Source organism: Marmota flaviventris, chromosome 12, assembly GCF_047511675.1.
Source record: "Marmota flaviventris isolate mMarFla1 chromosome 12, mMarFla1.hap1, whole genome shotgun sequence".
Classification (NCBI taxonomy): domain Eukaryota; kingdom Metazoa; phylum Chordata; class Mammalia; order Rodentia; family Sciuridae; genus Marmota; species Marmota flaviventris.
The window spans coordinates 30,392,952-30,410,026 of NC_092509.1; the positions used below are offsets into that span (position 1 = coordinate 30,392,952).

Consider the following 17,075-nt stretch of genomic DNA (forward strand, 5'->3'; position numbering starts at 1 on the left):
GGTTCATTAATCATTCTAGAAAGGCAGAGTGGAAATTAGCCCCAGAACTGGTGGAACCTCAGAATACAAGATTTGGAAAAGATCACTGAATCAACACACTTTATGTAGGAGTTTGGGGTCCAGTAAGATGAAGAATTTGCTCAATATAATCAGTACTCTCATTTATTTTTTCTTCTTAGCATTTACTAACAGATGGCATATACATGTTCTCAGTTTCCCTACAAGTAGGTAAGGTTCTTAAGGACACAGACCTTATCTTTCTGTTCACTGCCTATCCCAGATCCTAGTAGGGCTCAGCATCTCTATTGAATGAATAAGGTTCATTCCACTTGTTGGGGGCTAAACTGACAGAAAGACCCAGGTCTCCCTTTTTGTGGATCAGGGCATTTTTAGGAGATGATTTATTCTCTTCTCAAAACAAAATATACAAATCACAATGATTATTATGCTAAGTTCTTAAATATCCATATTCTTTTAGAAATTTTTTTGGTGGGGGAAGGGTACCAGGGATTGAACCCAGGGGCACTTAACCAACTAAGTCACATCCCCAGTCCTTTTTTTTTTTTTTTTTTTTTATGTTTTGAGACAGGGTCTCCATAAGTTGCTTAGGGCTGAGGCTGGCTTTGAACATGTGATCCTCCTGCTTCAGCCTCCTGAACTTCTGGGATTAGAGGTGTATGCCACCCCACCTAGCAATATCCATATTCTTAATGGATATTTGTGAAATAAAAGTGTCATCAGACTGACACCCTTTAAGTATTGAGATAAAGTGATGAGATGTCTTAAGAGGCAGATTATAAATTCTCAGGAGGAAAGGGCATATTCCCCAGCTTCTCTATCAGGCATTAAGGACAGAATCAAAGCCCAGAAAATCCTATAAGAAGCAATATTGATTAATTAATTTTTGCAATTCTGGGGATTGAACCTAGAGGTACTCAACTACTAAGCTACATCCCTAGGGCTTTTTATTTTTTATTTTGAGACAGGATCTCATTAAGTTGCCAAGGCTGTCCTTGAACTTGCAATCCTCTTGCCTCAGCCTCTCAAGTACCTGGGATTACAGGTGTGTGTCACTGCACCTGGCAATAAGAAATTTTTAAATATTGCTGACTTGGATTAGGGGCACAGCTTTTAATTCTGGAACACAGAGAAGCTACACGGATAATGCTGTCAAAGGTATATTTTTCACTACCAAATTTCTGGTCATGACTGTGGCCACATTGGTTTTAAGAGGTCATCTCAACATACCCACCCTGAGTTAGTCCCTGATGACTTGCAAGAAAGGCAGGAAGGATTAGGACTGGGTTGCTGGGGACAGAGCACTGAGCTACAGGATACAAAGGAAAGGATATGAGGTAAGAGGAAAAAGAGCTATGGGAGCAAAATACAGGGTTTAAAAAAGAATATTTAAAAACAGTGTGTTTTTCTACATGTTGGGTTTTTCTTTAATTTTTTTGAGGTGTTTGGGATGGAACCCAGGTCCTCACATATGCTAAGCAAGTGCTCAACCACTGAAATATACTTCCAGCCCTCACTTGATCTTTTTGTTTTTTTTATATATGTATTTTTTAGTTGTAGATGGATGCAATACCACTATTTTATTTGTTTATTTTTATGTGAGACCCAGTGCCTCACACATGCTAGGTAAGCATTCTACCACTGAGCCATGATCCCAGCCCCCTCACTTAAGATCATTTTCTCTTTCTATTTTGACTGCCTTTGCTTTTCATTCTTAGAGTACTATAATTTGCCATTCAGCTTCCTTAATTCTAGACCTACTACCACAATCCATCCTCTATATTGTCTCCAGATTAATTTCTTAAAGGTGCTATTTTTAAAAAAATCACGGGTCAGATCTGTAGTATTATTTCTCTGACACCTTCAAAATAAACTCCACACATTTCTCAAACTGGTTTCATCTATTTCCCCATCTTTATGTCCTTGGTTCCAGTTAAACAGGCTTACTATGAACTCAGCCTCTGCTCCAGCATCCCTCCATCCCAAAGTGCCACAACCCCCTCCTCTGCTTATCACGAATCTTCTGTCTTTCAGAATCAGTAGTAACTCTCCCCAGGCTGCCTTTAGCACAGGGGAAACTCAAGCCAGCACCCACTGGCTCAGGAAACTGATGGTCACCTCTGTCCCTAATTTCCTGCTCAGTGATGTCATACAGTAGCTTTATTTTGCCACGGTGGGAGAATGTACACCACGGAAATTGGCAAATGCCACAAATCAGAGCTTTCTTCCAGAGAGCTGGTTGTTAAATATTTACCAGCACACCACTGACTTACATTCCAGCTAAAGTTTAGGTGCCATCTTTCTCAAATCTTATGACCTTTCCCTTAACTTGGCTATGGAATCCTATCCCCAATTGAAGAAAAAAAAAATCTATCTTTGGTAAAAATATATCTTTGATCCACAAATGAATTCATACACACACTCTCTCTATAATTAGACTGTAACTCATTCAGGGAAAGGACCTGTTAATGGGGTGATGAGAAATGGAAACAAGACTCTACCTCAATGGACACTGCCCTGTTCTTGGCACTCACACTGTGGATTTCCTCAATGAACAAGCTCTGCATGGTGGAACCATTCGTGGGTGTCTGAGGGGACTGTGGGGCTGGAGCTGACTGCAGTGCAGAGGTTACTTCCTGTGTGACTGCAGGAGGGTTGGCTGTGTGGGTACCAGTCCCGACAGGCAAGTTCTGGGCAGGGTTCAGCAGGGCCAGGGAGTGCTGGGAGGGCTGGATGACCATAGGAGAGCTCTGCGCCTGGTGAACGGTCATGCCAGACAAAGGCACCACTTCCGACTTCACATCACCAGGGACTCCGGTGCCATGGAAGGGCTGGCTGGGGCCATGGGCTGCTTCCTCCTGGTTCTTCAAGACTTCGGCGGCTGTGGCCTTTTCCATAGCAACATACTGTGCGGCTTGGGCTGCATCGGTGCCCTTCAGGAGCCCATCGGTGACATGTCTAGGAGAAACCATGCACAGTAGAATTATCTGCTAAAATAGGTCACTTCCATCTTGTCACTGTGGTGTACTTGAAGGCCATGCATCCCAGAGCTGGGTGAGATCAAAACATGCAAGACTCAGAGTAGCTGCTGGGGGGTGAGGGTTTCCATAGCAACTTCCTAAAGCTCCTGATGGCTCCTAGTTATCTAGGGCTGCTTCTCCAGGACTTTCCCAGGAGATGATCTCATTCCCTTTTTCACTAGCACTGTTGTGCTCAGACTGATGCCAGCCTGTCACTGTTTGGATGGTGGTGACATGACACGAACAACAGGATTCTAACAACACTCTGACTCCACCACCTGATCCTGGCCTGTGCAGACCTTCCTGAAGCCTCCAGCTACCCTCCGTCCATTGGCAGACACGTCAAAAGGTAACCTGCCTTCTAATTCCTTCTGTTGTTCTCTGACATCCCCACCTGGACCCAGCCAAATCTTTCTGCAAGGACATGGATGACTCTAGTACAATATTGTGCTTGGTCCTCATCCTCCTCTGCTTTGGGGAGTCATTCATTGCTGTGTCCATCTGTACCCAGGCTTCAGAGGAAAAGGCAGGACCTTTGCTGACAGACGCGTCTATGTTTGAGTGTCAGTTCTACCATGTTCTAGTTATATAACACTGGGATCATCACCTTTTTGAGCCTCAGAAACTTTCCTGTAAAATGTAAGGATGGTGACAATGACAATGGTCGCAATGCTTTCCTTGGGGATTGTTAGAACTAATGTTGTGAAGTTACGATATAAGATGATGTCACGCCTGTAACTTGACCCATAACTTAAGAGTCCTACAATCCCTTCTTATTAAAGTACTCTCTTCTCTCTTTTCTGATTTGAAAAGAAAAAGAAAAAGACACTGTATTTTGTGACTCTGTTCTGTTACTTACTACTTTCTTTACTTTTGACTTTACCAACCCCAGGCTTTTAACTCCCCAGGGATTTCCCAAGATTTATTCTCTCCTATCTCTACCAATTTACTTGGCTACTATTTCCATTTTCAGTAACCATCTCCATGAAGGTGACTTTAACTTAGATCCTCCCTTTGTCTCTTCCTCCCTCTCCTCTGCTGTCCCCCTCCTTTCTCCCTCTCTTGCTCTGAACCAGGCCACAATCCCCTCCAACTCTGTCTCTGGAACTTACCCACTCTTCTGGGTGCCTGGTAGGAATCTCTTCCAACATCTCAAATTCCACTTATGCCAAACCACTTGGGCATTTTTCCAAGCTCCTAAGTATGCTCTGAACTGTGACCATTTGTCGCCCGCCTCACCTTCTCTGCCATGGTGTAGGGTCATCTGCATGTCCTTAGGAACATGCACATTCCCACCTTCATCCTTCGGTCTTCCACCATGCGGAGTATCATGTTATGCACAAACATGCTAGTACAAAATTAACTATAAATAGGCTTGTGATGGGCACCCTGATAGAAGCTAAAATTTATTTTATTTTGAGTTGTTCGACTTGTTTTATGTACCATTCTCACCACTGAGTATTTATAAGTAAAAATGTCATGTAATGTTCAAAACCCATAATCCTGTCTTCTATCACTCTGTGCTGGCTCTCAACACATCCTTTAACTGCTTTTCAGGGATGGAAAGGGAAGGGAGGGGAGAATGAGCAATGTTACCTGGCAGTTCATGCTCTATTTTTGCTTAATAAGGTTGCTTTGTTTTTCTTTTTTTTTTTTTTTTTGTGGCCTTGTGGATGAGTTACCACATTTGGGTTAAAGCTTCATAAAGAATTAGTTTAACAGATTTTTTATCCTATTGGAAGAAAAAGTTCCTTTGGAGATTTAAAATGTGTGACATTTATGAAAAAATTTAACACACATGCAATGTCTTCCTGTATACAGTCAGATGTGGACTTCACAGGAGGGAGCATTTTTTATTTTAATCTGGATTCCTTTAGCATCCTGGTGCTTACACACTTGCTATAGAGGGTTATCTCAAAAGGGGCTTTTCCGAGGTTATTCTTTGCTAGAAAAATTTAATCTGCTCCTCACGCTTAATAATTTGCCTTAGTTAACTGTGAACTTCAGATACTTTTCTTCTAAATCTGATCAAATAATTATAGTCAGTGATTAAAATCCCTACAAGAAAGTTTCCTACATGTTACTTCTGTCTGGGACCTACTCTCAAATCTGGTCCAGAAGGGGAACTTTTTGATCTTATTAAAAAAACCCTAACACTTCAGGGACTGCCACTGTAGGGCTGTGGCTTATTTTTGGTTGTTGTTTAGTATCTATTCCTCATGGGAGAGAGTAATTTTTATAAGGATAGGGTCCCACTTGTCTTGTTTATTACTGTTTCTATATACCCAGCACCAAGGCTGGGCACAGAGAATGTTACTGAACTTTACTGCATCCCTGGCTGTAAGGTAAGAACTGACAGCTACTCTGGAGTCAAAAGATCTGTTCACAACCCAGCCCCACCTCTCGCTAGCAGTGAATGTCCCCAAGCCTCAGATTCTACCTATAAATAATGAAATAACAGTGCCTGGAGTGGATGAGGTAATACGCATCAAGGGTTCTGTCCTGCATCTGATACATAGAAAGTGCAATGTTTGATACATAGAAAGCGCTGGGAGGTCCAAGTTATCCTTATTATTAGGTTGAGAAGAGAGAGATCCAATTGTAACTCAAAGACAGAGCATACAGGATGTTATTTACCAGGGTGCTTCCGAATCCTTCATGCTTATATGTCGGCATCTCCACACCCCATGCTGGGGATTGAACTCAGGGCCGTGCACAGGCTAGGCTGGGGCTCTGCTGCTCAGTTGCACTCCTAGGCCTGTAAACACTCTTTGAGTGGGTTATGGAGTTCTGAATTTTTCTTTACAATGAAAGTCATGGGTCATTCAGTGATTTCTTTACTCTTTCCCTATAGTAACCCTTCCTGATGAGCAGGTTCACCCTGGGTAGGGGACTGGCTCATGCCACTTTAGGAGTCTTAGTTCTCTTTTCTAGATGGCACCAACACACTCTCAGATACTCCTTCAGTAGGAAATTTAAGAGAGATTTATTACTACTCACTTTCTCCAAACCAAAGTCTTCTATGCCTCTGGAATGAAGGAGGCTAATAGACTACTTTGATTTAGTCTTCAACTTCAAAGTGTTACTAACAAAACAAAACCAAGCCAAAGAAGAAAACCAACTTTCCAATGATTTTTTTAAAGAAATGTTGACTGTGTCTACTCATTTTATTATTTTATTTTCTTGTGGTGCTGGGGATGGAACCCAGGACCTCATACATGCCATAAACGCGCTCTACCACTAAGCTGCACCCCAAGCCCATGTCTATTCATTTTAAGTCATAGAATGGGTCCAATGCTGCAAGTCTATGCTGAAGAATTAGAACCTTGAGGTATATTGCAATGAAAGCCCTGGGGTGGAAGGAGTCATGGTTTCCAGAAACAAGATTTGATAAGTCATGACATGACCCTGGACGCAGGCTCTTGGATGGTGGCAGAACCTGGGTCTTCAACATGCACTCCGGTCTCCCCGGCCCACCCCCTCAGCAGGCCTTCCTAGTCTGGGGGTGCGGGGGTTCCCAGTTACCTCCGCAGCATGGTCAGGATGTCTGTCATGCTGCGCACACGTTTTAGGAGACTGTCCAGCTTATGTGGCTCCTCCTTCAGAAACCGCACGGCCTCGACCTCTATGCGCAGGACGGCTCTCATCTTGTTTTGTAAGGTTGGAAATTCTCCTGTAGGCCAAACCAGCTGGTGATTATAAGAGAATGGCAGAACCACCACCCCCATCCTGCACCCTGACACTGGATAGCACTGAGAAGTGTGGAATTCACACGTCTGTGGGAAGGGCGAGGCAGGGTTAAGAGAATAGGAAAATGTCAGGTCAAGTAACTTTGCGCAAGGTCACAGCTCCTTTAGGCCTGTCTCCTGTATATTTGGGTTAGGGCCAACTGCACCTTGGGGTTATGTTTAAAGAGTTTGGCACAGGTGTCCGGGCACACTGTATGGGCCCAGCAAGTAGGAAAATTGATAGTAAGTGTTACTAGCATCATTAGTCTTGAATCTTACAGAACCCACTAAGTATAAACTTCAAGAAGGTAGGATGTTTGCCTGTTTTGCTCAGTGATGTATCCCAAGTACCCAGGACAGTGTCTGGCATGTGTAGTCATTTTATAAATAATTGCTTGCATTCTTGCATGAATGAATCCTTCACTATTTAACATATATATATATATATACACACACATGTATGCATATATATAAATGTAATACATATAAATTATATCATCTGTCTATCTATATTTACTTATTTTAAAGGGAGTCTCATTACACTAACCAGGCTGGTCTTGAACCCCTGGGCTCCAGCCATCCTCCTGCCTCAGCCTCCACAGTAGCTGGGATCACAGGTACACATCAACAAACTTGACACCTATGTGACAGATCTTTAAGCATCTCAGGAAACACACTTCAGACTTCTCCCCTCTGGTGGAATGCTCACCTTTCAGGGTGGCTACTGCTTCTCCCACTTGTCTTAGGAGGAAAGCCCCATCTTCCACATCCTTGAGAGTAACCACTCGGCCAGCGGACGAAGAGTCCTTCTTCAAGTCTTCAACAAAGTCTTCCAGCTCACTGTGGGGGAAGCAGACAGCAGACAGCTCAACAGTGAGGTCCTCAGGAAGGATGGGTACAAAGGCGGAGTGCTCACCTAGTCTCCAATTTCACAGTGTCCAACCCTCCTAAGCCTTTCACTTAGATGCCGAGAGCACATTAGAACAGTAGCTGGGTTTGGCTTGGAATATTCCCTGAGGTGTAAGGCAGGTCCAAGGAGGTTTTCCCAGGGTCTGTTCATGGGGAGGCCCCCACTGGCCAGAAGATCGTGCCTGGTGGAAGACCGCTGTTTATTCCCAGTGGTGCTGATACCAGCTAAGGGAGGGATGAGTGCACTTCATGGTGGGGTGGGATGGGTCAGTGTGTGCACACAGAAGCACTTAGTGGAGTGAAATGAGAAGTATGGACTGGTTTACATCAGGTTTCTCAACTTCACTGTTTGGCATCTTGGGCCAAATAATTCCTTTTTTTTGGTCAGGAACTAACCTATGCACACTATGATGTTTAGTAGCCCCCAGCCTTCACTTTTGAAATGCAAGTAGCACCCTGGCACCTTCCCCCCCTGTAACTAGTGATAAATAAGAATGTCTAGACATTGTCAAATGTCCCTAGGGGAGGAGGAACAAAACTGTCCCTGACTGAGGATTGACTCTTTCCTATCCAAGCTAAAAACAGAAGATATGTTTACCAATCTGGTTTCTGGTGTTTGTGTGTGTGTGTGTGTGTGTGTGTGTTTGGGTGTAGAGATGTCAGCTCCAATAGAGCTAAGTTAAGCTTTTCCACTTGAAATAACAAGAAAACAACAGCCTGCCTCCGGGCACATTACCAGCGCTACCCTAAACACCTGTTGGTATCATTTCAGTTGCCTGGGAATGCAACCAGATAAAATTTTGTCATGAATGTACAAGGAAACCTACTAGTATAGAGAAAAGGGATTGGGAGGAGGAGGGAAGGGAGGGTAAGGAGAGGTAATGGGGGATGTATTTGACCAAACCATATAAGCATATATGAATATGCCACAGTGAAACCACAATGAAACCCACCATTCTGTATAATAAATACGCGTGTGTGCGTGGGCACACACTCACACTCAAAGATTAACAGGGGAAGGAACGTTGCAGGACCACTAGGTGGCAGTAAGTGAACAGTGATTCTGCTTCCTGGAACAGAGTGTGGAACAGGGAGCTGGCTAGAGATAAAAGAAGGCAGAGTTATCAGCAAAACGATGGATCACAAAGCCCCTTTCCATCAGGTGGGCAAGCGGAAGGCGCCTTGGCAGCTGTGGAAGAAATTCAGGCAGGGATATGCTGTATATCCAACAAGGACCATAATGCAAATGACAAATTCATCCACTTCTGACCAGTGGATGGAGAATGTAGTGATATCATTCATTCTGTTGTAGAAATTGCTTGTGAACATTTCTGATGAAATAATGCCCTTCTGGACCCAAAGGGAAAGTCTTGCTTGCTCACTGTCCACATTTGTGGACAATGGAAAGGTGCTTAGTATTAGGAGAACAGACCCAAAGATGCTTCCTACATCTACTGTATCCCTGAGGAGGAGAGACTGTGTGCCGTCCCTCATGAAGCACTACATATGGTATCTTTGGAAAGGTTATTTTCTATATGACCAAACAGGACCCACAGTCACTCTACCTGAATTCCATTTTGATCTTTTCTACACAATGTGACTCTTGGATTTTCTAACCCTCATAACTCATAGATTTTCTTTGTTGTGCAAACTGATACTATGGTACACAAGTGTCCCTTCTATTCTAATGTTCATGATACCTATTTAGACAAAGCATTAAATATTACATTTGTGAATTGAAAAATTGTAAAAGAGACACCGGAGCTAAAAATGAATGTGGAACATCTTTTAACCTAACAATCAATGTGACTTTTGAAATACTAAGTTGCTTTTCATGCTACTTTTGTTAAAAAGCATAGAGTTTGTTAAAATAGATTTCATCCGTTATTATAAGCCCAACTATTATTTCCAGGTAGAAAACCATGAAAGAGAAATGATCATGACCCAATATCTATCTATCCTTTTAGACTCAAATTCACCTCTCTGCTGTCTGACTTGCCTGCTAGTACCTGGCTTCACGGGCTCTCCAAGGGAACTTGTTTTCCAGTGCTTGGAAGGAAAAGGAAGAACAAGAGGAGGAGAAAGAGAGAGGTCTCTGTTCCCTCATGTCCCAGAGTTGGGAATTTCTGACTATGTTTTATAACCTGTGCTCTCACTATGCGCACACATCCAGTTAACCTGCTTTATACATTATAAGAGGTAAAGGAAGAGTTACAAAAATATTACAAGACACCTTTGAGAAGAATCCAGACCTAGTTTTTTTTTAAATATATATTTTTAGTTCTTGATAGACCTTTAATTTATTTACTTATATGCGGTGCTGAGACTTGAACCCAGTTCCTCATACATGCCAGGCAAATGCACTACCGCTGAACCCTAGCCCCAGCCCCAGACCTAGTTTCAGGCAATTGTACTTTAGTGTATTTTGTCTTTGATTTCTTTTCCTATTCCTTTTTCTGTTGTTTGGTTCAGGCTTCATTGCCTCTTTCCCTAGATTGTTACACTTGCTTCTAGTGTGGTCAATTACTAATCTTCTACAATCAGCCCGGCACAGGACCACCAGAGGGAACTTTACAGAATACAGGTCGAGTTTTGCTATTTCCTTGATCAAAAATCCTTCCTCATCATGTGCAGGTACTTTGGAATCATCTATGTAGCTTAAGTTTCATTGAGAGAAATTCTCAGTTGGGGTTGGACCTGGGAACTTGTATAAAAACCAGAGATTCAGCCTGGTGCAGTGGTGCACACCTGTGGCTCACGAGGCTGAGGCAGAAAGATTGCAAGTTCAAAGCCAGCCTCAGCAACTTAGCGAGACCCTAAGCAGCTTATTGAGCCCCTGTCTCTAAATAAAAAAAATATAAAAGGGGCTGGTGATGTGGTTTAGTGGTTAAGTGCTCCTGGGTTCAATCCCTGGTACCAAACCAAACCAAATCAAGTCAAATCAAAACAAAACAAAACCAATAATAAAAACAAAACCCAGAAATTCAGGTTTCTGTTAACATGATCTTCCAATTTTGGTAGGCACAGCCTAGACAGGCATCAGGCGGATATCCAAGTGGAGTGTAGTATAAGATCTAGAAATGAATGGCACAACCTAAACAGAAGACTTTGGAAGTAGTATCTTGCATTCAATTCTCCTGCCAAACTGGACTACCCCCAATTCTCTAAGGATATCCTGTACTTTCCTGGTCCAGAGACTCTGTGGTCCATAGGGTTCCTCTGCCAGAAAGGTCTCTAGCCTCTGCTGATGAAATTCACCTGCCTTTAAGCCCATCTCAGTTCAGTTTAACCACTTTTGACATTACCATGTGTATAGGGCAGGGCTTGGCCTGTGGGACATATAAAGAATAACTACTTCAGGTTAAGTCTCCTGATCCCTGGGCTCACAAGCAGTAGGTTCACCCACAACCTGCATATCACCAGTTCTGCACTAAACTCCTATTTATACATTCTGCTTTGCTACACTGAAGATCCCCAAGGGCCCTGTGCATACTTTATTCATTTATGGCCATCCCATAACACCAACCAGAAAAAAATCCTCTCACGTATTTCATGGCATAATTGTTGCAACTGTCTTAACATAGATTCACGAGTATTCTGTGCATCTGAATCTTGCACCAAAGACAGTTTAGTAATAAATGATTTTTGAGTAATAGTGACACAATTTTTAAAAAGCCTCTCATAAAGGTCGCATCTCAGTTTTATGCAAAAAAAGTTTGGTATCAGATCTGTGACAATTATGCAGTAAAATATGGTATAACATATTTGTTCCTTTATCAGCTAAGCTACTAGTCTTAGGATATTATTGAGATAAAGATGCTTGTTAAAGGCCAGAAACAAGAGTTAGTTAACCAATATACAAAAAATTTTAAGGACATTTTCTTTTTTTCATAATATTCTTGAAAATTTATACAAATATTAAATGTATGTATATATAAGTATATATATTTACAGATAAGTCTTGAGACCTAGTATTAAATAATCTGGCTGTCACAAAATCATTTCAGATAAATAATAGCCTTATTACCTCATGGTGGGTGATCAACTCTGTCCACAAATGTATGAACTAAGTAAAATTTTAGAAGTTTTTTTGAGATGTCAATGAAGAGTGGTCTACTTTTATTTGGAAAATAATAACTCACATTGATTTTTTTCTCTCTAGACTGTTGAGAGGGACATTCTCATTTTAATCAAACACATGGGATTGGTATTGGGATAATATAAGCTATAGCTCAAATATGAAATAGGTGATAGTATATAACACTTTCCATCATAGAGAATTCTGGTTAGGTTGGTCATAGGAAGAATCTGCAAATTGCCCTCTTATAAATCCCAACTTGAGAGACTTAATATTTCTAAGCAAAAGAAAACTACCAACACCAGAGGAACCTAGAAAAATGACTATTCATTACACTTAAAGGTGAAATAATTCTATAACAAATCTTTGTTGCATACCAAAATATACATTAACATAAAAGATGGGTCTGCCTCCTGATGGGGAGTAATAAAACTCTGCTCATTTCAATGGTGGGATTTGATAGATGCTTTCAATAAGGACCTTATATAAGATTGGTAACATCCAAGGAAGCATCTTGCATTCTGGATCAGACACACTTTACATTGAAATTCTTCTTCAGCAATTTCATCTATGGTTGAATAATAGGAGGATAATTTTAGTGCTGTGTTATTTTGCTTATTAGTTTTAATTTATTGAGATTAAATACAGACTTTCCATTTATCATTGGGTTTTGACATTTGCTGCTTTTAATTTTATGTGTTGCTGAACCCTAGAGAAAAAAATGTAATGCTCCAACTTGTAAAAAGACTAGCTCAGTCATCTGGGGGTTGCTGAATTTCCCAGGCCTCCATGGAGGGGTACCTGTGTTCACAGATACCAGGACCAATGGAACACTCACTTGTACACAGTAGGGGCTTAATAAAGACAGAGGGAGAAAACACCAATTAAGAAAATCCTCCTTTTGAGTAAAGACACTTTTTCCTTTCCAGGTTCAACAGCTAGACATGGGACCAGTGACTTCTTGACAACTCACCATAACTTCTTGACAATCCTCTCCTCTTCGTGGAGGTATTTTTGTCTCTCTTGCTCCACTAGGGTGCGCTGTCGCTGCACCGGATCCTCCAGCCTCTTCATTGTTTCCACAACTTTGCTACTGATTTCCAGCTCAGCCTTCTTCATCATGGCCCTCAGCAGCTCCTGGTTCTGCAGCTGTGGAACAAAAGAAATCAGCCTCAATTGGCTGTGCCTGCCTGCCACCGTGGCGGCTGAATGCCTTGCAGACTTCAGAAGTGGATTCGGATAAACAGAATCTTTGCAACTGCATCGTTATTTCTTTATTTTAGCAGGAAAGGGAAGGGCTCAAAGACTGTGTTGCTTCTTCAACCAACATCTGAATTTTAGCAACTGACTGACAACCAGACTTTTATGTCTGTAGCTATAAAAGGAAAAAAAAAGATAGGGATCATTTCTATCCTCTGGCCAGTGCATCATGGGTACGAGATATAAACTCTATGGACAGGTTTTTATAGAAAGCAGCAAAGAACCTAGCTGCTTGGGAGCCAAGCAGACTGTGTATAAACTCAGAACCTTCTTCCAACCCCACCTTGAGACTTTGGGCATATTACTTAGACCTTCTTGGTCTTCATTTCCCTATCTGTAATGATGAGGGACCTACTTTCCTTGGCCGGGCTGTTCTGAGGATTATATGAAATACTGCTTGGATTGCGATAAATACTCCATAAATGTGAACTTGGATATAGCATATTCCAGAGTATCTGCTAAAAGTGCACATGTGCCTCTCTAGTTGGTGCCTCTCATATGAATACCTATGAATCCCAGACTCTAAAACAGTACTCATTGTTAATGGTAGCAATGACAATGATTTCTAGATGAGCCCAAGGCTCTTGGCAATTTACGAATATCCCTGGATTTGAAGAAGGCTGCATGTGTACATAAGCCCACACTTTCCATAGCTTCCAGAACTCTCTGGTGTGTCACCCCAGAGCATATAGGATGTGCAAATTTGCATCTAGGCTTTATAAGAATCTAGACCAACAACATGAGTCCCTGGGGTAGGACAATTTTATGACAGCACATCCATCAAGCAAATTTCCTTGATCAGCCTCAACAGCAGTGCTTCTATTATGCCTATTATATCATTCCTAAAATTTCCCTGAAATATCAGGTAGCAAATTTCAATTGTTTCCTTGTTTCACGGACTGTTCTGTAACTACTATGTATCCCCTCGTGGGAGTGGAGGTGTCTTTGCCAACTGCTCCTGATCTGTACATGTTGAGCAGGAGTATAATCTGACGGTGGGACTACTTGCTTGAGACCTCATTGTAGTTTCTATTTTCTCGGAGTAAAGACAACATATTTTAACTCGGGCTACAAGCAAAACCACTTAGTTTCCAACATCAGCATTGCATGATTAACTGGCTTCCAGAAAAAGAATGCCTGGGCCTAATTTCTAGTTTTACCACTGAGTAGTGGTGTGTCTGTGGCCAAGTCATTAATCTCTGAGTCCACCCATAAGAAGGTGTAGTAATAGTTCATAGTTCTTGGCTGGTCATGGAGACTGAGTAAGACAATTGAGTGCTTACAATAGTCTCTGGCATGAATCCAGCTCTGAGTCCATACTACCTACTGTTATCAGGGAGCAAAAACTTAGGGGTGGGGCCTGTGGTTTTGTTTGGGAGGGAACCAAATAAAAATGTGCCACTCTTGGTGACCTTCTGCATATGACTCACAATCATGCTCTCACCCTGCTTTTGCTAATTTTTAAAATTGTTTTGCTAATGTCTTTTTACTGTGGACTTACAAACAGTCAATGTATTTCTGAAAGGCACCAGTTTTGGAAGCAACTTCCTGCCATGCTCCCTGCAGCCCCAGCCTGTCCACAAGGTGCTGGGCAGCCTGGCCCCTTCCCACATGGCCAGTCTCCCCTCACTCCATGCACCCAGCACTCTGTGCTCCAGACACACCAGTATACTTTCAATTTCTTTGGCTGGCCAAGCTCTTTATACCACAGGTACTTTGCACTTGCTATTTTGACCTCTTGAATGCTTCTCTCTCCACTTGGTTAATTTCTGCTCTCCAAAGACTCTAGGACACTGTGCCAAGCACAGAGCGGAAACCCAATAAATGTCTGCTGAGTGAAAGAACAGCATGAAGCAGCAATGTTGAGGATAATAGAACAATGGAGAGTCCATAATTGTTTCCTCAATGATTAAAATATGGAGAGGCTCACAGAACCTGGGCTCTGTTTACATCCATGCCCTGGGCTCAGCTTGAATGTTCTACCTTGCTCTAATCACAGTAGCTGTGGCAGGGTGTCAATTAAATACACAGAACAATGCTACCTGCTACCAAAATGGTATGCCCCAAATTCACTGCCACAGATCCAATTCCACAGAGCCACTGCCTTTGAAAGGGAGGGGGGGTTGAAGAGTGATGGGTATGAAAGGGGCAAATAAACAGGTAATTAAATAAGTCTAAAAGTTACGGAAGCATGAGTCCCACTCCCGAGAGATTCTGATTTAATTGGTCTGAGGTACAGCCTGAGCCTTGGGAGTTTTCAAATTTCTCAGATGATTTGATTTGCCACCAAGAATAGCATCGGAGGCTAAGAAAAGGGCTCTCCAACGTACAGATGATGTCACTGTGCTCTGATCTGCGGGGCGCAGCCCTCTGCAACAACCCTCCTGCCCCAATCCCCCAAACAAACAGTGCCACAGTCTCATTAGCAATGAGTATTAACAATGGCCATCAAGCTAGAAATTACTGCTGGAATATTTCAGATTCTCAAAATTGAAATTTGAAAGCTAGGAAAAGTAAAGCCCTGAAAGTTCAAGGGATTTCTTCCTGCTTCCCTGGCAGGCACTGTCAGGATTAGAACCAGGAAAAATTTGAATTCAAACTATTTTCCCACTATCCCAAGTTGTTCTAATATCAAGATAAGGGAACACGTCTGTTTTGTTCCCAGCTATAAGCACAGTTTCTGGTCCATGGTATGTAGCCAACACATATTTGTTGTATGAGTGTTAATGTTAATATTTCTGAGCAGACTATGGGTGCCCTGGGAGAATATAACTGCACATCATATTTAAGTGCTAGAAGAGGAGGGAGGCATTCTCCTTGAATTCTAGGCTTTATTATCCTCATTCCCAGAAAGAGAGGCTTTAGGGGATCCAGTTGAGAGGACCAAAGAGGGAACACTTCCCAGCAGTCCAGCTGACACATGGGCAGTGATGCATGACCTCTGGAGGAATAAACATTTGCCTAGTTTCTCTGTCTCCTTTTCTCTATTCCCCCCCCTGCTTCATGTCCGTTGATGCTGTCTCCAGGCCACAGGAATGTTCCCATTTCATCTCAGCACAGTGCAAACAGTGCTTACAGAAAATGCTTTCAGTCAGTAAGTAAGTTATTGGCAGCTCAAATCATTGGTTTATTTTTGCTTAGGAGGTGATACTTACATTTCAATTTTTTGAAAATCAACTCCATGGAGTATGATTTACAACCAATGAAATAGGCCCATCTTAAGTCAGAGTTCTGTGAGTTTGGACAAATATATATGCCAGTATAATCCCCACCCCAAGGCCAGAAGACATTTTTTATCACTTTAAAACTTTTCTTCCTTATCCTTTGCAATTAATCCCCAATCCTCAGTCCAGGGAAGCCACAGTTTGCTTTCTGTCATTAAAGATGAATTCCTCCTCTCCTAGAATGTCATAGAAATGGAATTATGCAGTCAGTATGTACTCCTTGGTGTCTGGCTTCTTTCATTCAGAACATTGTGGTTGTTTGTTTGTTTCGTGGTGTGGGGGATGGAACCCTGGACCTCATGCACGCTAGGCAAGAACTCTACCTCTGAGCTCCATCCCCAGCACAGTATACTGATTTTTGAGATCCTGGCCATGCTGTTGAGTGTTTCAACAATTCATTCTTTTTATTTTGGAGTGGTATTTCAACATTTTTGTATTTTTACCTATTACCCTGATTCTGTTGATCTTGTTAATTTCACTTATTTATAGTAGCACACTCTATTTCTAGTAGTACGCCCTGTAGATTCCATGACACTGTTTACCTTCCCACCTGGATGCCTCTATTTCTTTCTGTTGGTTTGTTTTGTTTTGAGACAGATTCTCACTACGTTGCCAGGCTGGTCTTGACCTCATAGGCTCCAGGGATCGTCCTACCACCCTTTCCTGGCTGGATGCCTCTTTTTTTTTTTTTCCTAGCCTTTTGCACTTGCTAGGATCTTTAGGACAGTGTGAAATAGAAGGGAGAGTAGATTCCCTTGGCCTTGTCGCTGATGTGATGGGATGCGTTTGGCATTTCACCATGACTAAAATGCCTTCTGTAGTGTAAGGACATTTACTT

General features: G+C 42.2%; 1 protein-coding gene across 19 annotated transcripts in view; it reads right to left on the reverse strand.

Moving 5' to 3' along the window:
* The window catches only part of Kiaa1217 (KIAA1217 ortholog), a 369,334-nt gene that overhangs the window by 17,323 nt on the left and 334,936 nt on the right, over positions 1 to 17,075 (reverse strand). For 18 of the 19 annotated variants that reach the window (XM_027953071.2, XM_071599832.1, XM_071599836.1 and 15 more), the window contains 4 exons: positions 12,727 to 12,902; positions 7,476 to 7,606; positions 6,564 to 6,711; positions 2,520 to 2,976 (listed from right to left, as the gene is read on the reverse strand). In XM_027953071.2, the coding sequence (XP_027808872.2) occupies positions 2,520 to 2,976; positions 6,564 to 6,711; positions 7,476 to 7,606; positions 12,727 to 12,902 (912 nt within the window). The remainder of the gene's footprint in view (positions 1 to 2,519; positions 2,977 to 6,563; positions 6,712 to 7,475; positions 7,607 to 12,726; positions 12,903 to 17,075) is intronic. The other variant, XM_071599833.1, reaches the window with a different exon arrangement.